Here is a 13,538-nt window from a genome sequence, read left to right on the forward strand (position 1 = left end):
GGTGTTTCTGGGCAAATATCAGGTACTATTTTTTCTTATGCTTCACAGAGCATCTCTAGTAAGTTAGAGTGGTTTTGGCTAAAGTATTTCAGAAATGTCAATATAGTCGAAGATTTCAATTCATATACTGAATAAATGTTTTTCCATTTTAAAAAAATGTTAAGGAGAAATTTCATCAGTAGTTTTTCAACAGATTATTCAATTCAACAGATATTTTAAAGATATTTTGTCCATTTCACTACATTAGTCTGTTTTTTGAATCTGAGTGCAACTTAAACTCACAGTTAAGAGTAGGCATTAAAAGCTTTTTTTTTTAAGAATTGGTGCACATTATGCACAAAAAGCATAATGTAGGAGCATCAGAAACTAAAATGTTAGCCTCATTCTGTTGTACTATTCATGACTTTAGTTATCAAGCTTCCTAAATGATTATGCATTTTATTCCAGGTTTTCTAGATATTTAAAAAACACATCTAATCAAGTTTTGAAATTACCAAAATAGAGTTAGTTGTTAGGAAATTGGAAACACATTTTGGTTTGAAGTAAGGAAAAAACTTTGTAATAATTAGAGATATTCAGAAAAAGGATCCCTACTTACAGAAGCAAAAGCTGGATGGCATTTGTGAAGTATGTTGTAGAGGAAATTCTTGTTTAGGTGAGGATACAACTAGATGCCTTCTGATTTCCCTTCCAACTCAGATTCTGTGTTGGTTTTGTTGATCACAGAAAATGAGGTATTACCCTGAAAGTGGCAGCTTACTTAGGATGCTGAAGATTGAGGAACCAATTGTAATTTATAATAGACTTGCACTTGGCATAATTTTGGTCAGTGTCTTAAAATGAAATGAAAGAAAAAACTGATATAAGGAAGTATCTTTTTCTGTTGCATTTTCTCCAAAAGGACTGGAGACAGAGTTCCACTCCACTGTGTTGATAGACATCCCAACCAGCAACATGTTGTAGCTACAGGTGGTCAGGATGGAATGCTGAGTATTTGGGATGTTAGACAAGGTAGCATGCCAGTATCTCTGCTGAAGGCTCATGAAGCTGAAAGTAAGTATTTTTGGAGAAACTTAATTAGTGACTTGTATGACAATTTTAAGAGCAAAATTATTAAGTTTTTAGATAGTATATGCTATTTTCCACGTTTTTGCATTTGTGTTAGTACATATATTTCAGAAACAGAACTTTTCTTAACCATATGTCCTAAAGAGCATATGTCCAAAATATTGAGGGCCACTTCTTTCAGGGGCAGCTAGGTGGCACATTGGAAAGAGTGCCAGGCCTAGAGTCAGGAAGACTTCCAATTCAAACTGGCCTCAAACACTTGCTAGCTAGCTGTGTGACCCTGGGCAAGTCACGTGGTCTTGTTTGCCTCTGTTCTCTCATCTGTAAAATGAGTTGGAAAAGGAAATGACAAATCACTCCAGTATCTTTGCCAAGAAAACCCCAAATGGGGTCATGAAGAGTCAGACATGACTGAACAACAACTTCTTTTGTTATGTTTTTTAGCAGTACTACTATGAAAGAATAAATGATTTGTAGCCATATTCATTTCCAAGAAAGAAATCAAAGGGCTGGGTAATAGCCTTGCTTTTCTCTCTAAAGCCCTTCCTAGAAGAAAAAGAGAAGGCATGATTACATCTACAAATTCTAAGATTTGGTTAACCCAGAGGACATTGTGGTCATGATCATCCAAACCTTTAGGTCTCTTCTCATTTCCCTTTTTATAATTGTTGATCTGTCTTGGTAGAAAATATATAAATACCATACCTTCTAAGTAGAATTTACTTAGAATTTAGCATCTAATTCCTTCTGACCCTAGGGTAGGGCAGAGCAAACTGTTTTGTTTCAAATTGTGGATTATTTGGCCTTTGGTTTAGTTTTGAGAAAATATGGATTTGGATATCTACCAGATCTATATAACAAACAGCATGATATAGTAGATAGAACTGACCCTGAAACCATGAAGATTTGTGTTCAAGGCCTGCCTCTGGTGTATACTGGCTGGTAAACCACTTTCCTTTTCAGTGCACTAAGCAGCTCTCTCAAGCCATTAAATTGCAGAGAAGGTGCCAACCCACCCTGCCAGGCAAAAGGAGTTTCCTCACAGGGAAGTTCCCTATACTAATGAAATCACAGGTCTGTTCCCTATTCCTTTTTATTCCAGACCTATACCCTTGCAGTTGTGTTTGCATACATGTTGTATTTTAGTAGTTTCTTCTTTTGGGAAGCAATATTCTTGTGTCATCAGTAAAGCCTTATGACTTTTCATTATAGCAAGAGTGAAAAATGCCAGCTTGAAATGTCTAATACTACCAGTTACAGCTACTCTGGCATGTGGGGTACCCGACCTAGTGTCTCAGAGCCCAAGGTTTGATCCCAGGTATAGGTTGGTTTGTTTTAACTGCAGTGTTAGAGCTAACTTACCTTCGGTGGCTCAGTTCTGTTCTTGGTTTCCAGAAAGCTACTTGTTACTTAAGGTACCCTCCGAATTGAGTTCTACTTGAGGTCTCCATTCCCAGTTAATTTCTTAATAGCCCTGGACCTGAACTTGGATCAGATCATCTCTGGAAAATTCCCAATATTTGAGCATTTCATAACCTTGGAACCAACTAATCAATTCTCAAGCATTTTATTTAGTGCCTACTACATGCCAGGCACTAGGGATAAAAATGCAAAAAGGAAACAATCCTTATATTTTCCTGAAATGATACTCATGGATCAGGGACAGCCAGCATAACAAGCAGCCAGTGTGGTTTGTGAATTTAATATTTAATATTGTGAATTTAATATTTAACATTTTACTGGACTCCAGGGCACTTCAATAATATGACTTTCGTTGTTGAACCCTCCCCAACTTGATTCTTACCTCACTAGCCTAAAAGAACTTATCTGCTAGCAAGAATTATTCTAGAATTATGCCATCTAGGCCCAAGAATCATTTTGACTATACTATTTTTATCGGTATTTAAGGGTTTTTTACATAAATAATTAGGTGTATTCCTGCAGAATTTCATAGGATCTTTGTTGAATTAACCTATTCAAAAATGAAACTTATTCTACTCTTGTACTGTAGTGTGGGAAGTTCACTTCCACCCATCCAATCCAGATCATCTGTTTACTTGCTCTGAAGATGGATCCCTTTGGCATTGGGATGCCTCCACAGATGTTCCTGAAAAATCATCACTTTTTCACCAAGGTAAGGGGCCTTGGAAAAGACTTTTGTGCACTAATATTTCATGATCCTTTTGGAATATATTTGTAGGGAAGTTGATTTTTCTCCCATGAAACTGCTTCTGCTCCATGCCAAATGAGAAAATGTGAATCTTCATCATGGGGGAAATCACTCTCATTCTCCTGTCCCCTGGAGAGATATATATCCTTAGTTTTGGGGAAAAGCTAGAAATTTCCGATTGCCATTTCGTTGATGATGTTTACAAAATTCTATAATGCAGAATAGTGCTAGACACCTTAGGTTCTTTTTTTGTGTCTCATTAGCTTCTTGCCACTGTGTTGTTGGATAGGCATGGACAGTCTTAACAGGAACAGACAAAAGGGAAGAGGGAAAGAGATACAGTACATGTTAAGCTTCTGATTTTGTTGGTCAGATTGTCTCGGTTCACATTGTTCTGTCTCCCAATTAGAGTCAGGGGTGAGTAGAAGAAAAATAGGAATTATGTTTGTGAAAAGGAGTATACATCTTCAGTTAAACATTTATTAATCACCGGCTATGTGCAGATCATTGTTCTAGAGGACTTTAATCCAAAATAATATGTGATAAAAGTATAAGAGAGATTTAAGCAAAGTGTTGAATACAGTCCAAGAGGAATAAGGTGATTTCCAATGGGTAATCAGGGATAGCTTTATAGAAGAGGAGTCATTTGATCTGGACTTTAAAAGATGGGTAGGTAGAATAGAGTAGGACATTCTAGGCATAGTAAACAGGGGCGGGGAAGTATGTGGTGTGTATGGGGTAGGAATACCAAAAATCACCTAGATTAGCTGTAACAAAGTGTACATAGGAGGGAATAGTATGAGATAAAGTAGAAAAAAATAGTATGTATCAGACTACAGAGAGCCTTGAATATCAAACCATCTAGTATGAAATTTAAATGGTCCTCAGTAAAGAGATATTTTAGGGTTTTTTACTGAAGAAGGCAGGTCTAGATCTCTGCATGGGGGGTATAAGTCTAAAATATGGCTTAGAAGAGTGAGAAGAATTTAGGGAGCCTGTTACAGGAACTCAGCTGGGTGGTGTTGATTACCTTAAACAGACTGGTGAGAAAACAAAAACAAGGCAAAGATTTTACAGGGGCAGAATCATCAGAAATTTGTAATTGGTTATTAGAGGTGGGGCTGGGCAGGTAGAAAGGAAACATCAAAGATGACAATAAAACATTGAATGTAGGAGAGTAGATAAATGGTGGTGTTGGTGATAGAGATAGTGACTAGAAGGAAAAGCAGAGTTGGGGTTTTGGACAGGCTCATTTTGAGATAATATTAGGATGTGTTCTATAAATAATGGGAAATAATAGATAAGATTCTGGAGAAGGCACAAGAGGATGGGAAAGCTTGGTAAAGGAATTAACTGTTAGCAGTGAGTGAGAATATCTTTTTGAGTCAGGAGATAAATGAATAGGTAATGGTGAAAAGTTTTGAGATGGAGAATTAAGGGAGTGCCTATCAAATGACATAATTTCTCTCTTGCAATAAGAAGTTAAGTCATTTGTTATAAAAATTGGGTTTGGGAGCTTGAGATGAGAGGGAAAGAAAGATCTGGAAAGGTAGTTGGAGGGAATGAATTTTAAAATTTCAATATTGAAAGAAACTTGGAAAGCTATGGTATCATATTCCCAACAGGCAATCATTCAGCTTTCCCTTATAGACCTCTAGTGAGGGGGAAAACTATTAATTCCTGAGATAGCCCATAATCTTATTTTGGATAGGACTGTTAGGAAGTATGTTTCCTCACGCCAAGCCAAAATCCGCAGTTTCTTCCCATTGCTTCTATTTTACTGTCTCAGTCCAAGCAGAACAAACCAAATCACATCTAGGTAGCAGCTCTTCAAATACTTAAAACAGTTATCATGTCTCTTTATAGAGGCAGTACAAAATAAATAAGACAAAATTTAAAGATGAAAAATAGACATTGCCGTATTTGTTACTATACTATAAAAGATATATGTTCTAAAAATAAATTTTAGGAAAATTTTTGTAGTAAAATTAGTTACTCAGAACTAGTTATCTGATTTTCCAATCCTTGCCCTTGTTTTTCCTTCTTATTTTTAACAAACAACCTGCTTTTTGGCACTTTTATTTTTTATAAGTTCTGTATCGGTCTGGGCTGTTTGAGATTAAGGAAATACAAAATCTAATTATCAACAACTGGGTTTTTCAGTCAGCAAGTCAGAGTGAGATGTTTAAGGAGCTAGGCTCTTCGTGCATCTGTCTCTTTAAAAAGAATGAGGAGAAAGACAAAATAGGAAAAGTGGCCATAAAAGCATAGAAAAATTAAAAATGGGAAGAGTTCTGATAAAATTAATTTAGAGCAACTGAATGAACTAAAGTACCAGAAACAATTCAAAAGATACCTTGCAAGGTATCTCAAGAGATAGCCTCAAAATTTTTACAACTTATTCCAAGAAATTAAGATCAACATTAATAAGAAAATCCTCAGACCAAATAAGAGCTGGAAGAAAGTTTAAAAGAGTGGGCAAAATCAAGCTAGATTTAAAAGATGTTAAAGAAAGATCAAGAAGAAAAAATGAAGAACATGAAGTGTATACTAAAAAACCTCAGAGGATCAATAGAATCAACCAACAATATAACTTATTGGAAGGACAGGGGACAGCACAATTAGCCAGAAATATACCTGTGCAGAAGATCACTAAATTATCAAAATAATGAAAAATTAAGAACAACTGAGAAGGCTATGTGATACAGACTATGACATGCCAAAATATTTAGAATAATAGAAGAATTTGAACATATTATCAAAACTTGTCAAGGAAAATTTCCCAGACGTATGGAAAGCTTCAGGATACAAATAAAAAGAAACTGCAGGACTCCAATCCAAGATTCAGCACACACAGAGTATAGTTAAACTTCAGTATTATAATAGAAAGGAAAATAATGAACAACTACTGAGTACTTAAAAAGAAATATGAGACCTTGTCCCTTCCCTCAAGGAATTTATAGTTTAGTTGGGGAGATAAAATATAAATAAATAAATGAATGAATGAATAACAATAGAAATGCCACAAGGCAGTAGATGATTAATTGGCAAATTAGTAGTATATATTCAAAGTAAAAAGAGAAATTACCATGGGCCAGAATGGTTTTAGAAGACTGCATAGAGGAGAGACTTGAGCCAGGCTTTGAATGCCAAATGAAACTTAAATCTGCTATTATATTGGCCTAAAGCTGAGGGTTGAGGAGAGGGTTTAAGCCATTAACCAAAAGAAGATTGAGGATTATTCATGAATTTGTTGTATCCATGCTGTCCATTTCCTCATAATAGGTTGGATAATTGGAAATTACACTTAAGTAGTTTAATGGATCTGTGATCTCTTAGGATACTCCCTCTATAGGTGCAATTCTTAATCATGTATAACTCCTCCATAGACCATATTGCTAGAGCTCTTCTTTTCAAGATCTTATAAAATTCTGGAAAATGTGATTGGTAATGCTACAGCTTACTTAATGCCCCTATACATTTCTCTATTACCTTTTGGGTCATTGGTAGTTTTGTTTGGAGAGTGTGGTGTTCCATGACTGGCAGTTATGTGGCATTATTAGAATATTAATGTGTTAAAAGTTGGGTTTTTGTGTCAGGGAACAACTTGAGATTATTGAAAACTGGACACAATTTTCCAAAAGTAATCTAGTCTGTTTTCCTCCTTCCACCCAATTCTGGGCCCAGTTTTTTGTTCAATTGCAATGCCTATCCAGGATTGGTGCATTAATGGGTTCAGTTCATCCAATGGATTAATTCAGTGGATTAGCCATCTAACTGCAAGTTATAGTCTGGGAAAATTGCGTTTTTCATCCATTTTGTTTTTCCTGTTTCGATCACTGGCCCATTCTCTTTTGAATACAGAGTGTGTATGCTCCACGGACAGAAGCAAATGCTTTTTGTCAAGCATCTCCCCGTTTTATACCTTGTTGAGAAAGCATTGAACAACATTATATTTAACTTTAACATATGTGTGAAAGGTACTTTGTTGAAAAAATTCCTACATTTTACTCTACCAAGTTAAATTTTGCTTTTTGAAAAAATGATCAAGAAACACAGGATCACATACTCTGTCCAGAATATAGCAACACTTTTTGTGGCAGCAAAGAACTGGAAATTAATTAGATGCTCATTGATTGAGGAATGGCTAAACCTATTACATTGCGGTACATGAACAAATTGGTAATTATTGTGCCATAAGAAACAACCAAGAATTCCAGTAAATATGAGAAGCTTTTAATAAAGTGATACAGAGTGAAGTAAACAGGACCAGGAAAACAACACATACAATAACTACAATGTAAATGGCAAATACAATTTTTAAAAATTAAGTAGCACTGTATAATTATCATGACCAAGATTTACTAAAGAAAAGTTTGAAAAATGCCCCTCTTCCTTACCTGAAGGAGTAAAGAACTATAAATGTGGAATATTGCCTGTACTGTCACATGGCGGATGTTATATGTTGGTTTTGCTGAGCTACTTTTCCTTTTTAAATTTTGGTTTCAAGGGAAGGCTTGTTGGGTAGTCAGGGATATATTTGGGAAATGAATGTGATGTAGAAACAAAAGGCATCCATGAAATGAATGATAATAAATTAAAATTCTGAATATATAACAAAGAAACAGACTGAAGACTTTAAGCTTGATTCTGGAGGTCACATTGAGCCAGTAGATAAAAGTGATTCTGGCAAATACCTTGATTTCCAGGCAAGACATGTTGATCATAAAGATATCAATAAGGTTGTAGCTGAATATATTAAGAAGTTTACTGGCATCCTGAAATCAAAGTTTTGAATGAGAAGTAATTAATATCAGTGCAATATAAGTGTTGATATGTAGATCTTTAGAGTTGTGAAAAGTAACAAATCACAGTATTAACAAAATATATGGTTCATCACCCTAAGGCAACTATTGAAAATTTAGCATTTCTGTGGCAAGAATTGGGGAACAGATTTGATAGATATTCTTAGAGGACAAGATGAGAAGGTCAAAAGTCTACAAAAATACTTTTGGAATAAGCACCATCACTTTACCAAGCAATAGTAAAGATTGATGATAATAAGTATACACCACTGGACTTGTCAAGTGTCTTCAAGAGGAGTTTGCCTACAGATGACTTTATTAAATAATTAAAATTCAGAAATAGAATCAAAAGACCCTTCACTGATAATGTCTGCATGAATCCTGCCAATAATATGTCAACACAGAAGCATAGCACAAATGGCTGAATCATGAAGGTTTGTTTGGGAAGTGGAAAGGTTTATGGAGGTTATTCAGCATTAGACCATTGCCACCAAAAATTACAGGATTATCATTAAGTAGCTGGATTTCTTCAGTGTCAATGTACATTATGCAAGAAAATGGTGGAAACTATGCAGAGGTTGTAAGAGTTTATTGCCTACTGACTACTTAACAAGGGATGATCTGGTGCCTATAAATTACACACACCTAAAAGCTTGCTGTCTTTGAGAAATGACAAATGCCCAATTATAAATACAGACCTCAAAATATCCTGGAGAATTCAAACAATTCACTGTATTGAAACCAGACCATTTTCAGATTAAACTATTGACTACAGTCATTTGAATTGATTCATAAAATTCATTGATCATTGATTCATAAAAACTTAACAATATTTTTAACAGATGTCAATATGCTAAATATTTATAGTCCCCATACTATGTGGAATAAAAAGATTTCAAAATATAAGGACTTAGCAGTGGAGATCAAAATCATGTTAGAACAAGAGGAAGTAGAGGCTACTTTTAGAGAGCCTGAATAGGATGAGCTTACAGCCCAATGCTTTTATTAAATTACAGAATCAGTTATTTTATAGTATATAGAACACTCAATATAAAGGAATAATATTAGGGTAACAACTTGTCCTAGGGCCATTCTATCTTAAACCTATCCAAAAAGATGAGAATGAGAGAACTCCATAGTAGATAATTTCAGGCTCTAATTTTTAAGAAATTTTTGATTCATCATATTTCATTTTTGTTTTTTGATAATTTTACTATCAGTGGATGGACAGAAAAAAACTGATAGGGTTAAAAGTTTAAAAGCCTGCTCTGATAAATATTTTAATGTTATCTCATGGGTACTTGAGATTGATTCATACTGACAAATCAATTGGTACATTTCCATAAGTCTTTTTGTTCCTGTTTTAAGAAATGCAAATTGCAAATACCTTTTACACATAAATATATGTATTATTTGAAAAGGTCACAAATTAACATTTATTTACAAAGTGTAAACTATCTTTTTCACAGGTGGAAGAAATAGCACATTATTAGCTCATCCTTTAAGTAACCAGCTTAATGTTAACCAGTCCGTTATAAGTTCCTGGCTCAGCACTGATCCTGCAAAAGATCGTATTGAGATTACTAGCTTATTGCCAAACAGGACACTGTCCGTCAATAGTTTGGATGTTTTAGGATCTTGTCTTCTTTGTGGAACTGATGCAGAAGCAATTTATGTTACTAGACAACTTTTCTCATGAATGTTAAGTCTCAGTTCTGAGTTTTGATTTGCCTCTATTTTAACAGTGGAATCCCAATTTGTATGTCAACTTCTCAGTGGGAACCTTCATTTTAATGTGAAAGCATTAGTAAATGAATGAACAGTTTTTAGTTTTGACAATTGGGTATACCTGTTACTTAAGTGTAAGACTTAGTATCTGATGACAGAAAAACTTGAACATTCAAAAGACTATCAAAGGTATCTTTGGGCTGCTGTTATGTTTTAAAGTTTTTTTTTTAACTTCTAAAATTAGCTGCAACAATGTTCATATTACATTACGGTAATGTTTAAGAAGCAATTAAGAGCATAGATAAGCTTTTTTTCTAAGGTTTGGTATGTTAATATTTTTTATTGTGAGAATAGTGATGATAAGATTGGACTGTCTTTTCCCTTATCAACTAAAAAGATCTCTTCTCCTTTCTTGTTGATCTGTATGGAACAAATATCTATAAGGGCACTATCCTGGGCCCTGAAACTAACAAACCTACTTCAGTAATAGAGGAGTTCTCCTTTATAACATTGGTGAGCCATCTACCAGTTTCATGTTTCTTTAGGAACTACTGGCCAGTGTGATCTCGTTTTATTATCTTATTCATCCTTAATCACTTATTTCCATCTATTCAACATTGGTTCCCCTATACTAAATGTTTGCTTTCTGAGAAGAAAAGAATGTTAGTTGGAACTAATAGAATTAAGTATTATTTTCAAGGTCTTAGAGTCTGGAATGTCAATATTAAAAAGGTGAGAAAAATAATCTAGTTCCTTTAGTATATGTTTTTGAACTAAGCATCACGTATTTAAGCCAAATTTATTTTGGTTGAACATTTAAAATTTTTTGTTACCAAAGAAATTTAATTTAAACTTTCAAGATTTGGTTTAAGAAATCCTCACATGATTTTGTGCAAATACATTTAATGCAGTTAGGAAATTTGGTAAGCTAAATTACTTTGTCATTGGGTAACATATATATAAAATTAATGAATTTGGTCACATGGTCAGTTGTCTTTACTCTTACTAGGATATTGCTGGTAACTTAATATGAAACATTATAGGACACTAATGAAAATCTGTGTCAAAGTTTACTAGGTCGAACAGTTTTCATTAAACTATTGAGTTTTAAGTCACGGCAATGTTGACATAACAGAACTATGTATTTACCTTAGGATTTCATGAAAAGAAATGTTTTTATTTTGCTTTTCTATTGAAATAAATATTTTTACCAGGTTTTTAGTTGTCACAGTATTGCCTTATATCTCATTTATTTTTGTAATAAAACTTTAAAGCTGAATACATCTACTCACTTTTTTCTATGAAATATGGCCATTAATTTTATTAAAGATGTGTACTCAGTAATTTTGATTAAGGAGATAAGTAAGATTAGAATAATAGCTAATACTGAGCAAGAAAGAAGAGTTCAGTGTATGAAATTTTACCCTTCTGAAGATATAAATGTATTTAAAGTAATAGAGGTGTGATCTTAATCGTGGTTTGTGAATTTAATATTCATTAAATTCATAGCAATATTTTCTCTCCTCTTATACTATGTGAAACCTCCTCTGGTATATCATTCCAAAGAACAAAGGAGATTTTCCCATGCAGAAAAATGCTTTACAATCATCCTACCTCCTCTATATTTCTGTGTAACTAATTGCCATTTGTAATCTTGTTAATACCTAACATCCTATTTGCATGAAGCCAGTCAAGCATGATAGGTATATTTGTACAAAATTTTAGTATCCATGAAGTTTTTAATGGTTTATCTTTAGCACTTGTTCATAAATGAAAGACTTGCTGATTCCCATTATAATTAACCCACCAGTCTTTAAAAACAAAACAAAACCTTGCCTCAGAGGGTCCTTTAAATACCTTTTAAGAATCTTAACTTTTTTCATGATTGCTTCTTTCAGTAGTATGTTAGTAGAGTGTTCAGGTATGTGTCATTAGAAACTTTATTATTAATAAACTGCATTTGTATTGAGTTTTATACTTTTTTCAAAATGCTTTCATGTATTTGATCATCTATTTTCATAGTTAAGTGGGGCAGGTATTTTCATGCCTATGTTAGCACCTACCTCATAGGGTTGATATGAGGGTCAAACAAGATAATGTGTAACATACTTTGCAAACCATGAAGTGTTATATATTCATGCTCACAATCATTATTTATTATTATTGTTATTAACATTTCAAAAATAAGAAAGCTGAGGCACATAGAGATGAAATAACAGGTCCACACAACTAGTGACTGAGATGAGAAATTTATTTTCTCTTCTAAAACTAAACCATGCGAAGTCCCCAAACTATGTGTAGTTTTAATAATAAACTTGATATTTTATTTCTCATGTGAAATCTCTATTATGTAGCAATTGATTGAAATAGCGCTGTATCAGTAAGTAAAAATAAATTTAGGGAAAATAGTGTGTCATAAGATCTTTATATAAACTAGTTTGGCAATGCGAAACATTTCATGGGCCATATAGATATGGTTACTTTGTATTGTAGTACCCATGAAAAGCGCAAAATTATCATCACAAAAGTAATTGCATCTTAGGTAATTCTTGTTGCAGAGGCTGAAGACGTAGAAAAATTCTTCGAAGAACTTAATAAAACTGTCCAGATTAAGTCTACATATGGTTTGATACTTAGTAATTAAGGTAGAAATGAGCATGGGGCATTTAACGAAAAGTAAATTGAAAAATAAAGTTCAATAATTTTAAAAAAATCAGTCAGATGAAGGCTATACTGGCATGGCATGCTTCTCTATCATGAATACCTTCAGAAACAGTTCAGAAGCACCAAAGTACATTAAAAAAAAGGGTATAACTAAAACAACTCCAACTTAACCAATTTTAAAATGATGTTCATGCTTCAAAATGGAAAAAAGATGAAGAAAAGGATATTAATACTGATTTATAACCATTTGCTAAGATATTTAAACTATGCAAAACAGTTCTTCCAAGAAGAACAAAAAAGCCAAGCTGAGCCAATAAACAATTTCCTTGCCCAATTAACAGATATGATAGTCAACAATAGCAGCAGTTAAGAGTGCAACTCATTTCCAAGTGTAGCACTTGGGCCACCATCTTCTCTTGAACATAGGTCTTCTTAAAAAGGGGGAGGTTCAATATGGGTCCACATCCTCTCAAAATTCAGGAGCCTCCACCAATGCATTTACATTTCTTGTAGTGGCCATGTGAATGGAGCAAACTGTCAGAAGAAAGAGCTATTGACAGGGCTTGGCAACTGAGTAGATATGGGGGGTAAAGGACAGGGAAAAGTCAGGAATGACAGATTACGTACCTAGTTTCTGGAAGGATAGTCGTGCCTTCAAATAAGGAAATAGGAGGAAGGGTAGGCTTGGTGGTAGAAAATAACGAGTTATGCTTTAGAAATGTTGATTTTTGAAGTAGTGATTAAGGATTTCAGTTTTCTGGACATCTGCTAAAAGCTGATGAATTTTTCAGTTGTCTTACTGATAATTTCATTTTTCAAAAATAAGGTACTGCTAGAAAATAAGGTACTGCTGTTTTGAATATAATTCTGGCCAAAAGAGAGATCATTGCTGAAGCAGAAATGATTCAAACTTCGGGGGAGGAAATGACTTGTCTATCTCAGAATTTGTAACAGAGAGAAAACAGGTTTAGTCAGATATTCACCTGAGACTTTGGGAGAACAAATTTCAGAGTCCAGAGAAAAATAGAAAGGATCTTGTTGCCTAAAATTATACAGGGGAAGTCATCCCAAGCATAACAAGAAGCCTCAAGAATGAAAATTAT

At 34.0% G+C, this 13,538-nt stretch overlaps 1 protein-coding gene across 1 annotated transcript in view; it reads left to right on the forward strand.

The window, feature by feature from the left end:
- The window catches only part of NUP43 (nucleoporin 43), a 29,841-nt gene extending 18,095 nt beyond the window's left edge, over window positions 1-11,746 (forward strand). The window contains exons 6-8 of the mRNA XM_027857968.1: window positions 902-1,053; window positions 3,080-3,202; window positions 9,513-11,746. Coding sequence (XP_027713769.1) covers window positions 902-1,053; window positions 3,080-3,202; window positions 9,513-9,742 — 505 coding nt within the window. The 3' untranslated portion in view covers window positions 9,743-11,746. The remainder of the gene's footprint in view (window positions 1-901; window positions 1,054-3,079; window positions 3,203-9,512) is intronic.
- Window positions 11,747-13,538: the final 1,792 nt, after the last annotated feature.

Source organism: Vombatus ursinus, unplaced genomic scaffold, assembly GCF_900497805.2.
Source record: "Vombatus ursinus unplaced genomic scaffold, bare-nosed wombat genome assembly UNPS02012602.1, whole genome shotgun sequence".
NCBI lineage: Eukaryota > Metazoa > Chordata > Mammalia > Diprotodontia > Vombatidae > Vombatus > Vombatus ursinus.